The sequence below is a fragment of the Camelus dromedarius genome, chromosome 14, assembly GCF_036321535.1.
Source record: "Camelus dromedarius isolate mCamDro1 chromosome 14, mCamDro1.pat, whole genome shotgun sequence".
Classification (NCBI taxonomy): domain Eukaryota; kingdom Metazoa; phylum Chordata; class Mammalia; order Artiodactyla; family Camelidae; genus Camelus; species Camelus dromedarius.
In genome coordinates, this window is record NC_087449.1 from 19,119,554 (window position 1) to 19,142,655 (window position 23,102).

The 23,102-nt window shown below is 35.8% G+C and overlaps 1 protein-coding gene across 7 annotated transcripts in view; it reads right to left on the reverse strand.

Annotated features, from left to right (window-relative positions):
• The window catches only part of LRRC7 (leucine rich repeat containing 7), a 430,080-nt gene that overhangs the window by 263,367 nt on the left and 143,611 nt on the right, over nt 1–23,102 (reverse strand). For all 7 annotated transcript variants that reach the window (XM_064493462.1, XM_064493461.1, XM_064493460.1 and 4 more), the window contains exon 3: nt 9,624–9,826. In XM_064493462.1, the coding sequence (XP_064349532.1) occupies nt 9,624–9,826 (203 nt within the window). The remainder of the gene's footprint in view (nt 1–9,623; nt 9,827–23,102) is intronic.

Sequence of the window (23,102 nt, forward strand, 5' to 3'; positions counted from 1 at the left end):
TTATTTCATATTATTACAGATGAAAAGTCGTATCACTTTGTACCACCACAACCACTATCACTCTTCCTTTTTCCTCATCTTCCCAAAATACTTACATCCAAATTTTTGGTTAAATCAGTAGTATTTGTTTGTGGGGTTTTTTTTTTTTTCTCTCATAAATTTTTTTTTTCTTCGAAGTTGCTTCACTTTTTACTTGCTTGGTTTTCTATGCATATATTCTTCACTCAAACAGCTCTGTCAAATGCCCAACAGTTATATTTCAAAATGCTAAAGCACGTCAGATTTTGCTAAGGCCATGTTTTATTCTGGAGGGCCTCACTCCTGCACCCAGTACAGCCAGCTCCAGTCTGGGCAGATTGCTCTCTCTCTGTGATGTACATATGGCCTCCATAGATACTCATCTGCTACTCCCCTGAATTGAGCTCCGGTTTCCAGGTCCCATACCTTCCTATTTTTGGCTTAATCCTGCATCCTCTAGTAGAAACCTGGGAGTCACCTGTAACACATTTTGCTCCTTGCCCAGAAATCAAGATATCAAACAGATGACAAATCCAATCAATTTTGACAAATCCAAAATAAATTTTGCCTCCTCAAATCCTTTCCATTCTGTGTCCTTTGTGTAATCTTCAGGCCATCATCACTTCTCACAGATTTCTGGAAGCTCTGCCTAACTGGTCTCCTTGCCTCTGGGTTTAACCTTTTATGACTTAGTGCAGCTAGAACTATCTTTCTAAAATACGTATCTGCTCTTGCTGCTATTCAGATAAGCCTTTATATGAATTTCCATATATTTCAGTATAAAATTCAAACTCTCTATCTAAAGGAAGGCCTTGATAATCTCTCCAGCCTCATTTCCTTCATTTTCTCTTTTGCATTATGTATTTAAGCAATACCTAACTTCCAATTTCTTACTTATCTGTCTTAGTTTCAATGATATTCCTCAGGGAGAACATGCCGCTGAATGTTTCCAAAGTACTCAGTGTTTCCCCACCCATCATAATAGACAGCATACTTGATGCACTTTCTTGTTCAATGTCTGTCTTTCTTGCTGAAGTCTGTTCAATTGCTATTTTTCCAATTATCAAGTATCTGACAATATCAATTATTTTTTCATGAAGGAATTAATGAATATACATATTAGGTTGCAAACTCAATTTCCTACAGGAGCTAAGTGGGCAACTTCCATGTTGGGTGGCAGTCTGGGTGGGATCTGTAACAAACTAGATCTGCTCCATCAAAATAGCCGAGTGATACTAGACACTAAGTTCCACCTAATTGTTACCAATTGGGCATATGGACACCACCAGACTTTCTGACCTTCCTTTTATTTTAAATAGACTTTTTTTTTTATTCGTAAAAAGCTAATATTTTACAAGTTGTCTATAATTTTAAAAAAAATAGATAAGCCAAGCAGAACATGCCTGTTTGTTTCTGCTCTCTGGGTGAAAGATAGGTTTGCATTGCCAGCCCTGCTCTGACGACGTTCAGTTTCAGATCTCTCAGTGTCTTTTGGTGTCTTTATGAGAATGCTCAGCTAATAGCTCAGTTTGTACCTAAAACAGATTGTGTCATATTTTTATATACAATAGACATTTTCAAAATAGTTTTAATAGTACCATTTTCCCAGTTGTCTAGGATGAAAATTTTATCATCCTTGATTCCTCCTCTTTGTTTATCCACCAGTCTAGTCAACTGTTAAATGCTAGAAGGTCTTCCTTCAGATTAGTAAAGTGGGAAGTATGTGGAATTCTGAGTAACGTGGGCCTGTGTATTCCAAGGACTTCACTGTTTTCTAGCAGTATAACCTTCGGTGAATTCCTTTAACTTTTGTGCTTCAGTGTCCTTGGGTTTAAAATAAGGATAAGGGGAGGGTGTAGCTCAGTGTTTGAGCACATGCTTAGCACACGAAGTCCTAGGTTCAATCCCCATGCCTCCATTAATTACCTCGCTCTTAATAAAAGACAGATAAAATGAGAATGCCAACACCTATTTGTCAGAGTTGTTCTATGGACAACTACCTGCCATTTCAAGAAAAACATAACAAAATATAGCTAATGTATACATTTAAGACCCTTAATTCTTTTTTATAAATTACATTCCTCTAGAATCCTAGGCTTCATTGCACCCCATTCTCCCTCTCAGCTCACGGCAAGATTGCCACTTCCCATCTTCTCGGCTCACTGATACCAGTATTTCTTTAGCACAATGAGACTTCTATCCTTTGAACTGAATTTCAATACCCATCATGTCCCTGAAGTCCTACCAATTACCATCATCTGTACCCGTATTTTCTTTCTTCTGTTTTATTAAAATGGATAAAGTGTGCCTGTTCCTCTCAAAGGTGACCCCTTCATGCCTTCTGTGAATCCCATGTCTTCTTGCTTATAGGACTTTGCTCCTATAATTATTCCATCAGTTTCCTTCATTTAGTTTCTCCCCCTTTCTTCTAATTTATATTCTCTAGTGCATAAATGTGCTTCAATGTCACTGGTCTTAAAAAACAAATAAACAAAACCTCATCTTGACCTCAAACTTCTCTCTAGCTTCTCTCATTTCTCTGCCTTCCCTCACAACAAAATCTCTTAAGAGAGATGTATATATCCTGTATATATCCACCATGGTCTCTTCAGTCCACTTCATTGGGTTTCCACCCTACCACTCTTACCAAGGTCAGCAATTACTTCTATACTAGCAAATAAACAGTCCCTCTTCCATTATCTAAGTCAGTCTCTTAGTTTATCACTCTCTGATCGTGAAACTCCTTCTGTTCTTAGCTTCCATGACAACAGCATGTTTTCCTCTAGAATCCATAGCAACTCTTTCTTTTCTTGCTTCCCTAATTTATCAATAGCAACTCTTTCTAAATCTCTCCTATCTCCATTCCATTAGCAAATCCTATTAACTTTACCTACAGAGCATAATCTGAAATGCTTCTCTTTGTCTTCACCACTACCAATGTAGTTAAGACCACCAGCTTCTGACTTAAGTATCTACCTTAGCCTCTAATATCCTTGCGTCCACTCTTGACTTACCACGATGTGTTCCCAACACTTCAGCCAAAGTAGTATTTTTAAAAGATAGAAGTTATTTAATATTACTATTGAAAAGGAAATTCTTCAGCAGTCCCTACCCCACTTAGGATAAAATCTTAAGGCCTTCCCTGGCTTACTTAAACTGACTGGGTTTAGCCCCACTGTCTATATATACCTCCTACTGAATCTTGTACTGCTTTACACACCCACTTTCCTTCTGTTCCTTGAACATACCACACGCATTCCTACCCTAGAGTATTCCCTCTGTCTGGAATGCTCTTTCTCAAGAGCTACATGGTTGACTCCTCCCAGTCAACTCAACGTAAAGGGTCACTCCTTAGAGAGGCATTTACTGTCCTTTCAACCTAAAGTAGTTTCCCAGAAATTTCCCTGCTTTATTTTCATCAAGGTACTTGCCGTTACCTAATATTTTCTTTTAAGAATTACTTTCATTCTCTTTTTACAGCAACCTAGGTTTTGTGAAAAAAGGAACTTGTTGGTCTTGCTGAGGAATACGTTTCTGGCTCCTAGAGCAGTTGTCTGCACATAATTGGTACTCAAGAGATGTTTGCTGAATGAATGAACAAAGCAATAGATATATTTTACCTAAAATGTGTTTTTTATTTCATTTCCCAAAAGTTGTTGGTAGAAGTCAGCAAATGGGTTTTCAACCTCATTGGAATTTCTATGAGATGTGATACTTGGGTAAAGGTTAGCAATAAATGATGGAATGAGTAAGTCTTCAGTTGGAAGATAAAACAGTTCAAAAACTGAGGTACTAGAGGAGCCCCAGTTTCTCACTGATGCAAGTAATAGGGAGTTGTTAATACTAAAAATTTTTGAAACAATAAAACATTTTAAACAAAAATAAAAATCTGAGTAAGAAAAAATTATCTAAATTTTTCCACATATAAACTTTTTTCTTTTCTTCTTCTTCTTCTTTTTTTTTTTTTTTTTTTTACAAATTTGCCCTTCATCTTCATCTTACTCTGCCTTAGGCCCCTAGAGATTCCATCTACATTATTTATTTATTGAAAATAAAACTATGTATTTGAATTTCAAAGTAATTACAATAAAAGAACAGACTTGGAGAAAGATGCTTTAGGCAAGAGATTAAACAGTCAAATTTTGATCATTTATGCAGCACTCATGCAACAGTTTTACTTTGAATATGTTTTATTATATTCAGATAAACGCTATACCTTTGGCGTGGAGGACAGAAGAATGCACACTGTGCACATTGAGTATCTTTGAGGAAGTGAGTGAGTTGGAAAAGGTCATCTCTATTTAAACCCAGGATCTTAGGACAGCCCTCCATAGATAGATGTGGGGCTACTCACATAAAATGCCAAGGTTGCAGACAATTTGTTCATGCAAGACAGATGCTTAAGGAGTTGTCTGTTAATGTGAACTTTTAAAAAACTAGGTAACTTCATTAAACAAGTGTCAGCTTTTATGTTCTATATTTGCAAATTTAGGCCATGTTTAATCTAGAGCAAAGCTTTTCATATTTTTCAAACATAACAATCGTTTAATCAGCAACAATAGTGATACAAGTAGTTTCTTTCACTTTGAACGATTTCTCTTGAGTAGAAGAAAAAAATAATCAATGATCATTCAAATTTTGATAAACTGAAATCATAATTATGAACAAGCATCTCAGAATTTGTCCCCCTAAAATATTTCTTCTCTGGCTCTTTTGATGTCACTAGACTTTGCACAAAATAAACAAGTGCCCTTGATTTCAAACAATTTTATTTAAAAGTATAAGGAAAAACTTAGCTTCAGGGTCCCAAATCCTAAGTAGCAGATAATATTGAATTAAAAGATGGATCAATAAAATTGCAGTTATATGATATGTAGGATATTGGAGGACACTTTTTTTTGCTTACCCCTCCCCCTTTTTCCACTAGAATCTCAACCTTCTTTTTAAGGGCATCCTTCATTGTATAATATTTTGGGAGCTATCTGGAATTTGAAACTTGAACAAATGTCATGGTTACATGGGGGTATTTGGAGGTACATTTGTTACAAGAGCAGCAGTGTGAACTATATTTGTACTGTGAATTCTGCGTAGCAATCCAGAGCTCTCTTGGTTCCTACCAATTTTTCATGCAACGTTCTTCAGGCTTCTATTAATTTTGTGCCCAAGATCTATTTCCAATAACTGTTCATCTTTACCTAAAATGACCCATTGTTTTTTATGGCCGATAATAAAAAACAAAAACAAGAACAAAAACTGACACAATTGTACATCCATATTAAATAGTAAATGCATAGCCATTTGTTTACCAATTAAAATTTGTTTGTTATTGTAGTATTATATTTGTCTAAATTTATATTAAATAAGCAAATCAACTTCATTAAACATATGCCCTTTCTTATCAAAATAAGCCATTTCTCAGCTCAAGAGCCATATATCACCTTATTGTATTTATAGTGATTTCACATACTTTATATTATTTGGCCCTCATTGCAGTCCTAGGAGATCGGCAGAATCAAATTTGTTAGCATCTAATGCAGATGAAGAAGCTAAGGTTCGAAGGGGTTAAACAATGTGTCTGAAGCCACATGACTAATCTGTGCCAGAACTTCTGCGAAGCCTAGGTCCTCTCTCTTCAGAGCTCCTTATACTTACTGTAGAACTTCTGTGATAATAACCAGCAACTATACTCACTTCTCTGATTGTCAGGATACTTCCTTCTATTGCTTATCATTTTTATCTATTTAAACTGTACCTCACATGAGGGAATCACAAAAAGTTAAGTTCGAAAGGAATTTTAGAGGGCTACCCTGCTGCTGTCACACGTGTGAAAGTGTGTTCTTTGACATTCCCTCCGTTCACTGCTTCTAGAGTCAGCGAGCACATTCCTTAATTTGAGAAAATATTATGTGGAAGCTCTAATTTGTATGGATAAAGTACTTAGGGTTTGAGAGGAAGAAAAAGCACGCACAGTGTACTGTATTGGGTAGTGGATTATGAAGGAGCCACAAAAATTATTTCACCTCACTTCAACCCCCAGAATCTACATCAGAAATTAAGGGGAAAAAAACCAAATTAAATGAGAACATTCTATGCAGACAGGTACCAACATTTCCTGTTTTTCCTCACCTCTGACCACTGTCAAAGGTCTTACTCTTTGCAAAATAATAATACACTGTATCAGAGTTATGCTGATAATTTATAACAACAATAAAATATTTAAGCCCTATATTGCTACTGGTTAACACAATTGGATTGCCCTAGAAACCTTCTAGAGACATAATTAAGCCTGTTTAAAATTTTGTTGGGGAGAATAAGTGGCGGTGCTGGAGGGCATTGTTATTTTGTAGAAGATAATGAGTAAAGCTTCTCTGGTAAGATGATATTTGAGTGGCGACCTGAGAGAAATGAAGCAGCAGGCTGTGTGGAAAAGCAGTGCTGGCCAAGGAAAGAGGAGGGACCAAGGCTCTGAGCAGAGAGCTTGCTTGGCTTTTATGCATAGGATTAGCACAAACAGCTCCCACATAGTTGTCAGAACCCATTTGCCGGTCATTAACTTGGAGCTCTATTTTACCTGCTGGCTGCAGGGATGATTCAGGTGCATTTTTCTTGCTCATTTATTTTGTTAAAAGTCAGAGAGGATTTCTTCTATTTCATGGCCAGTGACTGGATCCAAGCCAACACAAAATTTTCCTCCATCTAAAATATCCCTCTTTGATAAATTCATGTCTGCTTTATATCAGATGATCAATGTTTCAGCTATAAAGTCCTGCATGAGTGGCCAACACGGAGTGGTGAGCACCATGCAATTGTTTTACTGTAGCCCTCGCCTGGACCTGGCTTCCCAATGTCTGTTTTCTTCCCAGGAGAAACAACTTTAGATATGGAGGCTTTTTTTCTCCCGCAGCACTTCTTAGCTTACTAACAATATTCTACATTGGATATAATAAGGAAGCATCTGGAAAGCATGTCCTTGAAAAAATGGTCAAAGAAACTTGGAAACTTGTCATGGGAAAAAGAGCTCTAAGGCCAAGTGTATGAATGCCAGAAGCATACTTCCTTGTCCAGAGAAGGCATGCGTTAATAATCCTTCTAGCACTCTGAGTGCCCAGCCAAGCGGCAGATGAACAGATAGGTGTATGGATATACACCATTAACATATCACAGAACTTTCTAACAACCAGAATTTTCTGATAATACAATGGTCTGCTTCTTAAGTGAGTGACTTCTTCCAGCAAGATAAAGTTTCGTGAAGAGGTTGGATGACTGTTGTAAGAGAAATAATAAGTAGGCATTTCTACCCTGTGTGGACCAGTTATTATTTACAGGTTCCTGCAGAACAGTGGTTCCTGCCAACGCTCACAGGGCTCAAAGCAAAACTTCAGTTGTCCACTGAACTTTTGACTTGTTACTAGTATATAATCCATTCTATCCAAATACATAGTCTTTGGTAATAGTTTTGGTAATGGTTTTTGGATAAGAATTTAACATCCCATGTGGCCGAAGAGAAGTTAATTAAGTTTTCTGGCCTTGACTTGTTTATTATAATAATTGAGGGCTAAATAAATCAATTTCTGAAGTTGTATTTACTCAAAAAGGATCTAGGAACGTGATTCTGTGACTCAAGGAAATGCTCTGGGGAAGTGTTGGTATTATCTATCGTAAGTGTGCTGGTGTAGCTGTTAAGGTCAATAACCCATCACCCATTATGGGCAGAAGACTGTTTTTTCCTAGAAACTGTCTTTGGAGACTTCAGTCAGAAGTAAAGCTATGCCACACATTTTTTGCTGGAGAGTCAATAACCAGAAACTACCTCAAAAGGTTACAAAATCTTACTGTTTTACCCAGGGTAATTAACATGGAAATTTTCCTTCATCTGTGATAGGAGAACGATAAATACCAATTACTGAGTATTTTTTTATTCCAGGGGCTGCATAGGCATATCTCAACAAATACCCTATATATCCATCTATGTATGTATGTATGTATGTATTTATGTACGTATGTATGTATATATTATCTATCTGTCTGTCTGTCTATCTATCTACCATCTGTCTAACCATGGAGGTAGTGCTGTTATTTTCCCAGTTTTGCTAAAGAAGAAACTGAAGCATTCAGAAAGTAAAATAACTTCCCAACTAATCAGCAGTGCTAGGATCCAATCCCAGGTTCGTCTAATCCAAAACTTAGGTTCTTAATCTCTAAAGTATTTCTCGATAGTTTTAAATGGAGAAAACGTTTAAGTATGGCACTCAAATTTAGTTCCATCCTCTTTTACATATAGCTAAATTGACCTCGTCTACCAAATTCACTGTCTGTGCCTTTCAATTTTGGTCACATACTGGCTTTTCCAAAATTACTTCTATTCTCTCTTTTTTTTTTTTTAATGTTCCTCTGTTCCTCTTCAATTTCAAGATGTTTCTCTGCAGGTTTTTTCATCGTTTTTTTCACATTTCTCTTCCTACACTACTTCATATATAGTATACACCTGTGGTGGTCTATTACTCTGTCTATAATGTTAAATTCCCAATTCCAAATGACAAGCAAAGCAGTACTAAATTATAAGCTGTGTGGACTTCGACTACTGTGTGCAAGGCATGTTGTTTTGTATATTTACCTTTTACTACAGAAAATTAAGCAACACAGATTGAATTAGTCTCTGAAGTGTTATATAAACACTGTAATTCATCATCCTAAATGAAAACAATTATTCATAATTTCCGTTGATCAGAACATTTTATTCAAATTTTGATAATTAAATTAGTTTTTAATTATGAAAGATTCCTTTTCTGGTTCCTGGATATTTAATATGCATTTTTAGCATAAGTGATGGAAATGACATTTTTTCCCTCTGACCCATTACGTAAATCTTTCACAGGTAAATGCCATGCCAACTACTTAATCTGAGTCACTCATTTAGGTGATCATTAGGATCCAGTGGTTTAGATTTTGAACCTTCTGCTTGTGGCCTTGGTTTGCTTTAGCTAATCTCTTACCATCCAATCTTTTCTGGTCACCAGAGGCATTTTCTTTGCATAGCACAGTGTCACAATGGCAGTGTGCATGTACATGTGTGTAAAGTTTGATATTAAAAATTTTAGCTATATTTATTGGTTGGATGCCATATAAACTCAGTGATGTTTGTAACAATCAAAGATTCCAAATTCCAGAAACAACAGCATGCTTCTCATAATAGCATTAACTCTCTGTGTGTTCGTGCGTGTGTAAAAGTATTTCTTAGACTTATAACATATCATTCAAGCTTTTAAAACAATGTCAACTTAACATACAACACACAAATTTTCAGTTCTAGAATAGAGAGTACTATATTTCCCCTTTCTTTCCTAAGCAGAAACTATTGATCTCAACCCACCAATCTATATTTTCTTGGGAGCCCATCTTAAAATAACAAGGCATAATCCATAAAAGGATGATTTCTGTGGAGTTCAATTGGTTATTACTATATCACATGAAGTTACAAATAAAGTGGCATTAAAAGGCAATGAGTATCATGGGAAAAATTCTATTAATTTGAATGATTTATCAGTTACCTAGATAGCATTACCATTATACCGAGCCTTTGAAATCGATAGGTTGTCAAAAATTACCTTTGGTAGCTCTTCAATTTGATTGGCATCTAGGTAAAGCTCCTCTAAGGTCCGTTCAAAATTAAAGACCTCCTTTGGCACCTGCTGAAGGCTGCAGTGGGAGTAATCTAAAACTGAGATGATTTCTTCTTCACCTCGGAAACATCGGCACGGCACCAGACGGCCGATGATCTTCCGTTTGGTGGTCATCTCCAGGCACTGCACTAGAGAAAAACAGGAAAAAAACCACAAGCGTTTAACCAACTGCTTTTGAAAGTCATTTTATAATATGTAAAAGTTATAAACTTAATTCTGCTATGTATTTTATAACTACATAATGCTTCAAAATTTACGTAGGACATGCACATGCATTATATCACTTAATCCTTAAACAGTCCTGTCAGGTCTGGAAGATAGATTTTCATTCCCATTTAACAAATAAAGAAATGGATTCAGAAAGATTCAGAGACTTATCACACAGTTTTGGAATGGCAGAACTGGGCCAGAATACAATTCTCACTCAGTGCAATGCTTACGCTAGCACTTGTAACAGATCTGTGATTTTTTCAATTTTACACAAATTGCAGTGCAGAATAGAAACTTCCAGAATTTGCCGGAAGAAACATACCTTCTTTGATTTCTGCAAAAATATTCAAGTTTCACCTATAAGGTTTATCATGTCCTCTTTCTGACTCAAATTTATTCTGTTAGTCCACATACATAAATTGAATAACCAGTATGTTCCAGGGATTGAACTAGGTACTGGGGAGAGAGTGGTGAATTGAACAAAGTCCCTGTTTTCATGAAGCTACACTTTATTGGAGCTACAGATTAGAGCTGAATTGATTATTCACATCAGAATAAGAATCTTTATGAATCCTTTGGTTTTAACAGGAGAAAACAAACGTGGCACAGCTTTCTCTAGGTTAAACCGATGAAATGCTGTGAAATCTTGCATTTTATTTGTTGGGTTTTTTTTGCTTATCAGCATAAACCTATTGCAGAAAGCGATAGTTCACAAAAATAATGCAGTATTTTGTTTTCAAATGGCTTAGATTAAGTCATATTTGGAGCCAAATGAGTAGAATATACTTGAGATGTTGAAAGTTCAGCCCAAAGCCATCCTTCTTCCTCCTTTAGCTTCTGAAATTAGTACAATTACATTTTGGGGCAGGTTCATGAGTCAGGTCTTACAGATAATTATTTTCACATGATAATCTGTAGAAGGTTGACTCAAAACATTAAAAAGATGACCTTTACTCCATTACTTTCTATCTCTCAAACTCCTACACTTCTCATTTCTGGGAGCTTGAATCACAGTTGGTAACTGTTACTTTACTTGACCTTACGTGAAAGGCTTGATTGTAAGTTGGCCTCTCAGTGGGATCTAGCACATAGTAAGCAGCCAGTCAGTGCATCCAGCAAATATCTGACAAATGTCACGCACCTAGTCATTGTTTGTTGAGGTTATTGCAGTTGTAAAGGCAGGTGATGATGACTTAGACTATGATAGTAGCAGTGAGGATGGAGAGAAGTGATGGAACGGAAAGGTATTTAAGTAGCAGAATCCAAAGCGTGGGTGATAGATTCAATGAGAGGTGGAAGGGAGGCTGTGGGGAGAGGGAGTCTTGAAAAATTCCCAGGCTTTTAATTTGTCACTGGTGACCACGTTGACTCCTCAGCTGTCATGCCACAGAGATGAGTTAAGGTGCGTATCCTGTCTATGATTCACCGCTGAGGAATCAATCGTTCACACATGTTGTCGTCACTGCCTTGCACTCACCCTTTTGTGCTGACCCAAGTGGCTATTTCTTGACACCCATTCTATTGCTACCACTGCAAACTGTTTTACTAGGAAGAGAAAAAAGAGAATATCCAAGCCTGTACCTGAACCATTCGGCCAGAGTATCCTCTGTCCACTATGACTTTTGCAATTTATTCGCTTAAGGCTGCTTTTCCTTTCATTGATCCAAAAAGTAGGCTCTTCTGGTCATCTTTTCTATCCCTTGTCTCATCTTACGTGCTGAGCTTTCCCCGTGGCTTTCCTTCAATCCAACTGAGCTCTGAGATTATCTTTTACCTCACGGTCACTAACTTCACTGACCCTTTTCCCTGAATGCCCCTTCCCCCTTGAAGTCTCAACTGAAACGTGGTTCACTAGCAGCCTTTAGAAGTGGAGCCTGTGGATTTCTCACACCTTAAACCCTCAGGGTTGGAAAGTGGAATTGTATCCCCCGTGCTCTCTAAAAACGATTGATTCTCCTCTCATCCTCTAAAAGCCCTGGACCTGTGCTGGTCTCGGCAGTAATATCTTTCTGCTCTTCTTCACATCACTCATTTACCATCTCTTGAACCCACTGATGACTTTGGTATCTGCTTCATGGACTATCTCTCAATCACAACTCCTTCCATTCCTAATTTATGCTCCCTACACATAATAACTTTCAACTTTTTTCACCCTAAATTTCTAAACAACTTGATTGCAGGGCTACCCCCTGATTTTTCCACTCCAGGTTTCTGGTATGTAACAGAGATTTACCTTTCTTCCAACAAATCCCCACACACTTCTAACCAGCCAAAAATACAAGCAGCAATTTTGTTTTAAACTAATTGTATTTATTTTACTATGACGATAATATCACTGTAATTCAATCACATTTTATTTCTTGTACATCTTTTTGTTTCCTTATAAGTTGTTTTATTTTTTTCTTCTTTGTTTGTTTTTCACTTTCACTAATTCAATTTCCTGACTTTACTCTTGATATAGTAAAACACCTGTAATCTGTCATTATGTGCCCCCCCGGAAAAACCCTTCAGAAGCACCACATCTTCCTGCTCCTGTCTGGACTGGTTGCTTTTCTAGACTATATATGTGTGTGTGTGTGTGTGTGTGTGTGTGTATACATTCTACATTCTGGAATTTCCTTTCACTGTCATTCTGTGAATTTTTCATTTCTTTCTTCTGTTTCATTGCTACTTCCTCAACCTCATGTCTTTTTCTTTCTAGACTTACTGGAATATAACGTTCAATGGTGGACTATAACATCCAGTAACTTACTAAAATAGAATCTGCGGTAGGTACATTTTTGAGACCTTTACATATATGACCATGGTTTCATTTCTTTCACCTAGACACAATTGAAAGTTTGGCTGGATACATACTTCCAGGTCAGAAATAATTTTCTTTATAAATTCAAAGGCATTTGTAATTTATTATTTTTTAACTTTTAAGGTTGTTTTCAGGAAATCTAGCTCCATCACTATTTAAAATTCTGTTTCACATCCACCTTCCCCTCTGCTAGAACATTTTAGAATTGCTATCTTAGTCTTTTGAAGTTTCATGACAATGTGCTTTGATGTGTTTTTTTAATCCATTGTACTGAGTACTTGATGGACTCTTCCATTCAAGCACTTATCCTTCAATTATGTTAAATTTTCTGTTATTATTTAATTGATGATTTCTTCCTCTTCATTGTTTTCATTTCTCCGTCTGTAATCCTGATTAGCGGAATGTAGGACCTACCTCTTAGAATTATCCTGTAATTCAATTATTTTTTTCTCTTGTAATTTCCATGTCTTTGTCTTTTTATTTTATTTTCTGGGAGATTTTCTCAATTTCATCTTCTAAGTCCATCTGCTGTATTATCTTTTATCAGATAACATTTTTACTGTCCAAAAATTTGTTGCTTTCTAAACACATGCTCTTTTTTCGTGTTTGCATTTCAGGGTGGCATATCATTTTCATTTCTCTTGGAAGATATTATCTATAGACTTTTTTTGTCCTGTGCCCTCCACCCTCTGCTCCTTGCATTTTTTTCTGAGTTCTACTTTCCATTTGTTTCTTTTGGTCTTAATCTTTCATGATAGGGGTTTTCCATAAATGTCTGGTGATCCTTGGCTGTCCTTCAATACTGAAGACTAAAACTCTAAAAAACTAATTGGAAGCTCTGTATGCATGCTAGGTCTCACTGCAGGATAATGGCAGCAAGACAAAGACTACTCTGGTCTTCTGCCTGGGGCATAGCTACGTAGTTCTGTACATAGGATTTCAGTCAATTTTTCTATTTCCAGTACTAAGTCTCTTCAGTTCTTTGTCTGGTACCCGTTGACTCCAAGACTTTCAGGAGGTCTATGGAGCAAATCAATTTTTGTATCCCTTTCTGTGTACTTCATAATGTAGCTAACAATGTACTTTTTATATGGCTGAATATAAACTACATCTTCTTTCCCTTTCTTCTTAAATTTTGTTGAAATTTCTTATCTCAAGATGTCTTTTCTTCAACGTTCTTTTTCTTTGTGAGTGTATGTATTTTAAAATTCTTTTTAGGTTAGTGGAATTGTGGTTGTTAGTATAGACAAATAAGGAAGGTGGGAGATTAAATTCCACGTTTGAAAAGGTTTTTCTTTAATCTCCTTCATACTTTTAATCTCTTCTTGACCTATTAGGAGCATTGGGCAGAGAATTACATTTTTCTTTCAGAAACACTCTTCCTTTGGCTACCTTGACTTCACTCTTCTGACATTTATCCTTCCACTTCAGTTCCTCCATTTCCGTCTTTTGAGAGGGTGCCGTCTTCTCTACCGAACACCGAGATTTGTAGTGTTAGAGTTTGTCCACCACGAGGCTTGTTGCCCTTCTAACTGTATGCTCTCCCCTTTACAACCTCATTCACCTTTCCCAACTCTTTTCATTTAACTTTGATGATTGATGGCTGTAAATTTTTTCAAATTTCTACTCAAATTTATTTCCCTCATCATTTCCACTTTGTGTTTCATGAGCATCACAAACATCACATGTTCAACATTGAAGTGATGCTCTTCAAAGGCATGGAGTCCACCATTGGGGTCAAGAACTTGGACTCTGGAACCAACTCCCTGGCTGTGTGACTGAGCATGTTATTTTCCCTTGATCAGTTTAGTCATCTCTAAAGTAACAGAGAACATACCAAGCACTTAGGATTGTGTCTTCATGTTCTAAGCATTCACTAAGTGTTAGCAATTACTGTTCTGTCCAAACCTCCTCTGCCTCCTGTGTCTTCAGTCTCAGTGAATGACAATACCATCCACCTAGTTTTTTAAGACAGGAACCTTGGCATTGTTCTTGACGCCTCTCCTTCCCTCACTTCCCACATCCAACAGTCACCAAGTCCTAATCCTTCAAAAGCCTCAACATATCCTGATTCAAGCCTATTGTTCATCATTTCAACTGCCCAGCAACTTAGTTAAAATTATTATCTCTTGCATTTGTACTTGTCTCTCTCTTTCTATTGTCCTCTCACCACAGTGAAGTTAGAGTGACCTCGATAAATGCAAACATTATTATGTCATCCTCTTGCTGCTAATACTTCAGTGATTCCTCTCTCCCTTCAAAAATCCAAATATTTTACTGTGGCTTACAAGTACGATATGGTCCTGTGGTCTGACAGCTGCCCTCCATGCTCACACCCAGCCCCCTGTGCAGCCTGGCCAGGTACCACTCTTCTTACTTCTGTGCTCTTTATATTCACAGCTTCTTTTGCATTCCTAAGACTACAGGACCTTTCTTATACTAGGGACTTCAGATATAGGGCTGCCTTTGCATAGGGATAATTTCCTTTTTTTTTTAAATTTAGATTAGAAGCAATAATAGACTCTCTTTATTCAATTTGTTCCAGCTCTATATGCCCTCTTCTCTATATGTTCCAACTGTATGTTGTAATACTTTTGATCACATTTTAATTACTTATTCAATATCAATCTTGTTCACTACATTGAAACCTCTGTGAGGACAGGGATCATGTTTAGCCTGTTCAACAATGTATATTTCCAGTAACTTGTCTAGTATCTGGCTCAGGGTAGATATTTAAGAAATATTAATTGCATTAGTAAATGAATATGGGAGCTAAAGATGATTGTAATGAATTTTATTTGTACAGTTCTTGCAAAATTTCAAAACAATTTATAATCTATCACCTTGTTTTTTTCATGAGAAATAGGCATTCATATATTATTTTTCATATTCAGTAATAAACTAATCAAGGTCTACTGAGTCTATGGCATGCAGAAGGTCACACAGAGATTAATTAATAGAGTTGAGATTAGATCTCATGTCTCCTTACTCCAAAGCCATTGTTTAACCATTTTTTTCCATTTTCAGACCCTGAATTTCATTAACAATGTTACATAAAGATCAGCATATGAGAATTTACCAAGACATGAATTTACTAATTGTTCTAACACACACACACTCACTCACACACACATACTTGATAGTTATTTATGCATAAAATACTTCATAGGTATGAACAAAATGAAAGGGTAGCAGTGAGGGAAATAACATTGTTCTGCTTTATCTAGTGATAAGAGTTAATTTTAATTTTTTTTAATGTCAAAAGTGGGGAAATGTAGTAAAGTAGAATGGAGAAAGTGTTTCAGGAATTAAGTAGAACACAACATACAAGAAAGTACGTAAGTGTGACACTGCTAATATATAGAAGCATAGACTAGCTTTCCTTCTGAAACATGACCATTGTCTAGTATACCACAGGAGCATGGAGTCCTTCTAGGTGGCACTAGCTAGCTAGGTACTCGCTTCACCTCTTGTGTGGACTTTGACTCAGAAGCAATCTGATGTCCTATTTTACTACACATCCTTAGCAAACATCCAAAAGAGGAATCCTTGGATCTTTCAGTTTTTCAAAGGGATTTAAAAAGGCAAGAGGAAAACAAATATTCACATTTTCCTGTTAATGTCCTTCCAGGAAATTCCTTGAAATCAAAGATAAAAGCATCATTTTTTGGATTCTCACTGCATGGATTCTCTTCTCTCTTGAATCATATTAAAAATAAACAACAACTAATTGAATAGCTAAAGGGGATTTTCCTTTTTTTTCTACAAGCACAACTTGCAGTCAACAGTTCTCCCTTTTAACACTCTGCCTAAGTCAGATGCGTTTCAAGAGCAGGGCTCGCTAACACGGCCTAACCCAGGTGAAGTAGCAAAAAGATTCATCTTGTGACATTCTTCAAATCCTTCTCTATTGATAATTTAAACCCAAGAGAATTCCAACCACATGAAAATTTTGCCTGCAGTAGTCAACTCAAGAAATAAGAATATATGTATCAAAATGCCCAACTTTGACGATCTTTGCATTCCTTAAGATTTTTAGATCCACGTATGCCCCTATTATCCTTGCCTAATATTCCATCCCTGGAAAGATAAAGGGACAAAGGAAGTTCAATCTTTCCAAGATTCCTTGTGATAAACACTCTGGCTGTCCTCATTATTTGGCACAGTTCTACATTTTTCAAATGACAAATGCTTCTAATTTATTCACTGAGAAACCTTTGCTTCACTAAGTGTGCCACAGGGATGTGGAAAACTGCCAATCTCTCTCCATGTCCTACTTCAAGAAACATCTTTAAAACCATTAACCCAACCTGAAGTACATCTCTGAAACCTCCTTATCAAGACAACATACACGGTGATTCTAGGACTCAAAGTGGAGCATCTGAGGCTTGTTTGTTTGTTTTTTGATTGTCGAAATGATCACATTTCAAAAACAGTCAGATTTCATCGGTTTGTTTTCATCTTCTCATTACAATATCTGAAAGCCTGCAATTGTTATCCACAGTTTGATTTGCTATCAATACAAGGAAACCAGTTTGTCTTCATGAAGATCAATGGACTGATATTAGGAGAAACACACTTGTGGTCCTTAAGGCTGATATTGTCACATCAGCAATCCAAACAAGAAATCAAGGACAGCATGGTGCCTGGCATGAAGAAAAAGCTTTTAAAATATTTCCGAGTTCTGCTTTTAGACAAGTGACTTTTCTTAAGAGCAGCAATACGTCTACACATACTTCCCAGGAATTTTCATCCACTGACTTCAAATAGTCTCTTTCTATGAATGATTCCTAACATAAACCAGAATCCCTGATTTAGTTTCTAACTGTCTAATAAGCTATCTATCCTTAATTAAAACTCAACTTGTCGAAAGCAGAGCTTGAAAATATTTACTAAGCTCCTACTCTGTACCAAACATTGCGATTTCCTTCTTGATTTCTTGTTTTGATTAGTTGTGCTTTAGTTCTCTTAATTCTGTACCTTGGAGCCATCTTTTACTACTCCTTTCTTACCTTCTACATTAGACATTCAATGTCCTTCCCTTTCTTTCCTTACCAGTCAGTCTAGTTCAGACCCTTACCATCTCTCAGTATTACTGCCCAAAGTAATAGTATATGAAAGTATACTGTTTCCAGACATCTTTCTTTTACAGTTATTTATTCAGCAAATATTTATTAAATGTCTACAATGTGCTGGTGCTGGGTTGTACAGTGGGAAACACTAGTGAGTAAAACAGCTATGGCCCTTGCTGTAATGAATTTACTGGGTAGTGAGGGAGATAAATGTTGAATAAACAGTTAAGCAAATAAATCCATAATAGCACACTGTGATAATTGCTATAAAAGAAAATATTAGAGCTTTATCCATTCTATATATTTACACATGCATAAAGTATCTTGATTAATTCTCTAAAATGCATGTCCATTACCCAGTTCTAAAAAGCTCTTACTAAGTCTACATTTTCAATAGCACTATTTCCTAGTCCATGTCCCTGGGTCTTATCTTCCTCTAAGAAATAAGCAGTGTGCATTAGCAAATTAAGGACTCGGAAAGATCTTGTGATTAAAGAAATATGCTTATTTTTGTTTAAGCCAGTGTTTCATAAACCACTTAAAAATTAAGACATTTAAAATGTTATAGTTTATCACTGTAATTAGAAATTAGTTTTCTGAATCACACATTTTAGGAAAGGTTGGTCTAGTAGATTCTTTAGCTTCACATTCAAGTTTTTTTTTTAACATTTTTTCTTGATTTATAATCATTTTACAATGTTGTGTCAAATTCCAGTGTAGAGCACAATTTTTCAGTTATACATGAACATACATATATTCATTGTCACATTTTTTTCTCTGTGAGCTAACATAAGATCTTGTGTATATTTCCCTGTGCTATATAGTATAGTCTTGTTTATCTATTCTACAATTTTGAAATCCCAGTCTATCCCTTCCCACCCTCTTCCCCCTTGGCAACCACAAGTTTATATTCTATGTCTGTGAGGACATTCAAGTTTTTTTAAATCTAACTTTTCAGTTGTTTTACCTAGTACTTCCAGTTCTATGCTCTAGGTTACACCGCCCCAATACCTAAAGTCCCTTATTCATTTTCTTCATCTGTACCAATCCTGTCAACCTATGGTAATTACCAACTATTATATATTTATAAGTCATGTTGAATAATCTTAATTTGTTGGTTATTATAATTTGTAGGCCATATAAAAGCAAAATAACTTATGTTAAAGAAATCTGTGCTTTGGAACTTCTTGGAATGATAAATAGAATATCCTGTTTTACTCTTTATTTAAGTCCTTGCCTACTAGCCATAGTGTGTTCTGGTAAAAAAAAGAACTACAGAATTTGAATTTGGATCACTTATTGAGGCTCAAATTCTTCTTCTTAAAGTCTTCTCTAACTGTTCCAAACTATAAATAATGCTCCCTTCCTTGTCTTCCTTCTCCTTCTTACTATTATTATTGTCATCTTAACACTAACTACTTTAAAGAAGATCAACGTTAAAGATTATAGCATTAACCTGGGAAAAAATCTCTTGAGAGAAGATTTGTACTAAGTAGTGGCAAATAAAAGCTTACTCAGAATCTCTCCTTGTTGTACCACATAGGCAAATAACAACATTTTAATACTTCTTTCCTTCCTTCTCCATTCATCCTCTCTTGGAATCTTTATCTACTGACTGACTTAAATATGCCAATATGGCTGTAGAGGACAGTAGGAAAGCAAACTGCAAGCTTTGATTAAAAATAGCTCAAGTTCAGGGAAAGTGTTCTAATTCTGTAATAAAATGTTACAGTTATGTTTCTTGAAGAATTTTGCTTTCAGGCAAGTTGTGAACCTGAGTCACGAGCCGTATGAAGCAACAAATTTCTAAGTATTAGGATACTCTCAAAGATCTAATTTTCATAAGGTGATAACCTAAAGTAATGAGTCTCTGGAATAAGTATCTGAAGGCTCGCTCATATAAAGATACAGAATAAGAAAATGGAAGAGAAGTAGTCAGATACAGGCAATTTAATTAACAGTACCTTAGGTTTCATTGGAACCTTAGTCTCATCACTTGTCTCATCTTTGAATAAATTATTCAAATGATGGTCTTATACCTTAATATCTCCTGAGATATTTTTATACTGTGGTATAAGATAATGATTTATGTTCTTAATGATGACTGAGTTATTAAGAAAAAGATCAATTATTCAGCATGATTTACTGAGGAGCCAGAGATACGTATGGTACATTTAGATATAGTTTAATCAAGTATTTTATTTAAGACAAATTTGGGGATATCATGGTTAATATTTATTTTTGTAAAAGTCCACTTTAAGTGAAACACTTCACCCCACACCTTCTTCCAAAGATATGAGTCAGAGCTTCAGTGGGAGTCATGAAGAAAGCATTTTCCAGGCAGTTGTCTTAGCTCGGGGCCCCCCTGCCTTTTGTGATGTGACACAATATCAATATGGTGCCCTTCACAAGACATGATGAAAGACTTATGTTTTCCATCTGGTATACACAACTTAGAGAAAGCATTTAAAAATGGCATTTCATGCTGCTTTGTATTCATTCTTCAATCATAAGTATGGATAACTTCTGATATTATCTCTGTTTATTAATATTTTAATTAATGCTGATGATGGTGGTACTTGTGCCTTCAGGACAGTTACAGCAAATGTTGCAATTTGAAACTCAACTAAATAAACAGGGCTTGTGGTGATAAGCTTTTAATCAATTAGGTTGCTTTGGGTATAAATCTAGGCAGTTACTTTATAATTGGAAAGATTTTAAGAGATTCATGAAACATTTAAGCTGGCTTGAGGTCACCCTCAGGCTGAAAGATGAGTTAAAATTAAGGGAAAATTAATTAAAAAAAACTTTCTGCAAGGAAGTTAAGGACATGTGAGAATGCATTCACAGATTTAATAATTGTTAAATGAAAAGTTCATGAAAGCTTAACATGGAAGAATCAGAGGCTCGTTTTAAAACTTCACTATTCTGCTATGATTCTGAATTCTTTTCATTGTCAGTTTCTGATATGAAATTAAAAGCATAAATTCAAATAACAAACATAATGAGTATTTTAATACTTATCTTTATTCATTTTGTAAGTAATAAGTGTTATGTGTAGAATTTTTTTGGTTTATATTCTTAATTAAATTATTCAGGAGATGATGAAAGGCAACAAGATTGAGAGAATTAGGAGAATAAAATCAGTAGCAAAAGTTTTGCAAAGAGAATTGGAAAAAATCTAAAGAAGGCAGGTGAACTCTTTGAATGAAAAGAGCATGCCAAACTAATGGGGTCCTGCTGGTAGACAGAATGTACTTCAAAAGACCACATGTTACCAGAGTAATCATTTCTAAAATTCAAATCTGAACATGTTTAAAACTCTTCACAGGCTCCCTGCTACCTCACCATGAGTCCTGTGTAGCCAAGCTGGGCGAATAAGTCTCTGCCAAGACTTCAGTCCCCTCAAGGACCATATTCCCACCTTGCCACGTTTTCATGTCTTGTCTTTGCATTTCCTGTTCTTGTGAACTGTCTTGCCTACTCATCTCTCCTGAATTACTCTTCTTTATCATTTTCAACTAAACTCAAGCATTATGCTTGTAGAAAAATGTTCCTCTACTATTCCTGTTACAGGTGAACTGTGTTCTCCCCAAATTCACATGTTGAAGTTCTAACTTTCAATACCTTATTTGAAAATAGGGTCATTGTGAGTGTAATTAGGATGAGGTCCTACCACTGTAAGGTGGGGTCCTACTCCAATATAACTGGGATTCTTAGGAAAAGAAGGCATGTGAAAAGGGAGATGCATATAGAGGGAAAACGTGGAGAGACATGGAGAAGATGTCCATCTACAAGCTGAGGAGAGAGTCTTGGAACTGATCCTTCTCTCACAGTCCTCAAAAGGAACCAACACTTTAATTTAGTACTTCTAGCCTCCAGAATTATGGACAATGGATTTCCGTAACTTGAGCCACCTAGTTTGTGGCCTTTGCTATAGCAGCCTTAGCAAACAAATACAACCCCCTTCTGCAGCTTCCAAGCCAGAGTTAGGTGGTTCTTCTCCAGCATCTATAGAACCCAGGACCCAGTCTGGCATAGACTTATTACAATTGTTTCATTGTAAATCTCTTGGGGTAGCACTAATTAGACCATGAACTCTGTCTTTTGTTTTCTTTATCTGAGGCAGACGTGCAATGTGAAATTTTCTTTTGTACAGACTAATGAATAGAGGCAAAGATGAAAATTTTGTTTGGCCTTAGATTCACCAACCTGCTGAAGAAGATTTTAAACTGCTACTTCAGATGCAGGTAAGAACTGTACAATGAAAGTATAAAATAAATGACTCTCAATGTCTTTCATCAGTACACAAAGGGAGTATAATAAATGACTTGAAGCTAAAAATTTAATCCAAATAGTTCAAGATTTCAAAACGTCTTTAAAAATTGATATGATGGTTATCATATGGAAATGATGGGCATATCTTGTTTAGAAGGATAAGTTCTAATAGAAAAGAGAGAGAACTATATGCCAATATGGATATTCTAAGTGGATAGCAGAAGTAAATTGAAGAACATTTGAAAGCATAAAAATAGAAATTATATAACCTTAGAAAACACACTATTAACCACCAGATCATGTGAAATGTGTAAGAATGATGCTTTTCTAATGAACATTATCACACTGGGCACAAAAGGGAAAAACAGGAGTAATGAGAGAAGAGCTGTTTGGACATTTTGGACACATAATTCTTCTCAATGAAAATTTTGCTATTTAAAATTCCATTTGTTATTTTCTTCAGAACATAAAAACATGTGTGTGTATATATATATATTTATTATTGAGAATTTGGAAAATATAGAAAAGTATAAAAAGAAAATAAAATTCACCTTACTCCTATCATCCAGAAATAAAGCATTATTAACAGAGCAGAGTATTTCCCGTCATTCATTTCATGTTGCACTCTGAATACATACATACAGAAACACACATGCACACACAAGACAACACACACGTATTACTAAGATTAAATATATCATTTTGTCATGCTTTCCTACTTAGCATTGTACTGTAGACATTTACTCATCATTAAACATTCCTTAAAACATACTTTTTGAAGACTATGAAATATTCTGTTGTGAATGTCTATCAATTTATTTGACCAATCTTCTTAACCTAGAAATGGGTATAGTTGATGATTTTCCCAATTACTAATATACTAATAAACAACTTCAAATATAAGTTTTTGTGTATTTACTAGGTGAAACGAATTTGAACATTTTTACTCTTCTTGATAAATATTGAAAAATTGCTCCATATTTGTACCAGTTAATACTGCCCAGAGAATTATACACAAATATCCACTTTCTCGCACTATTG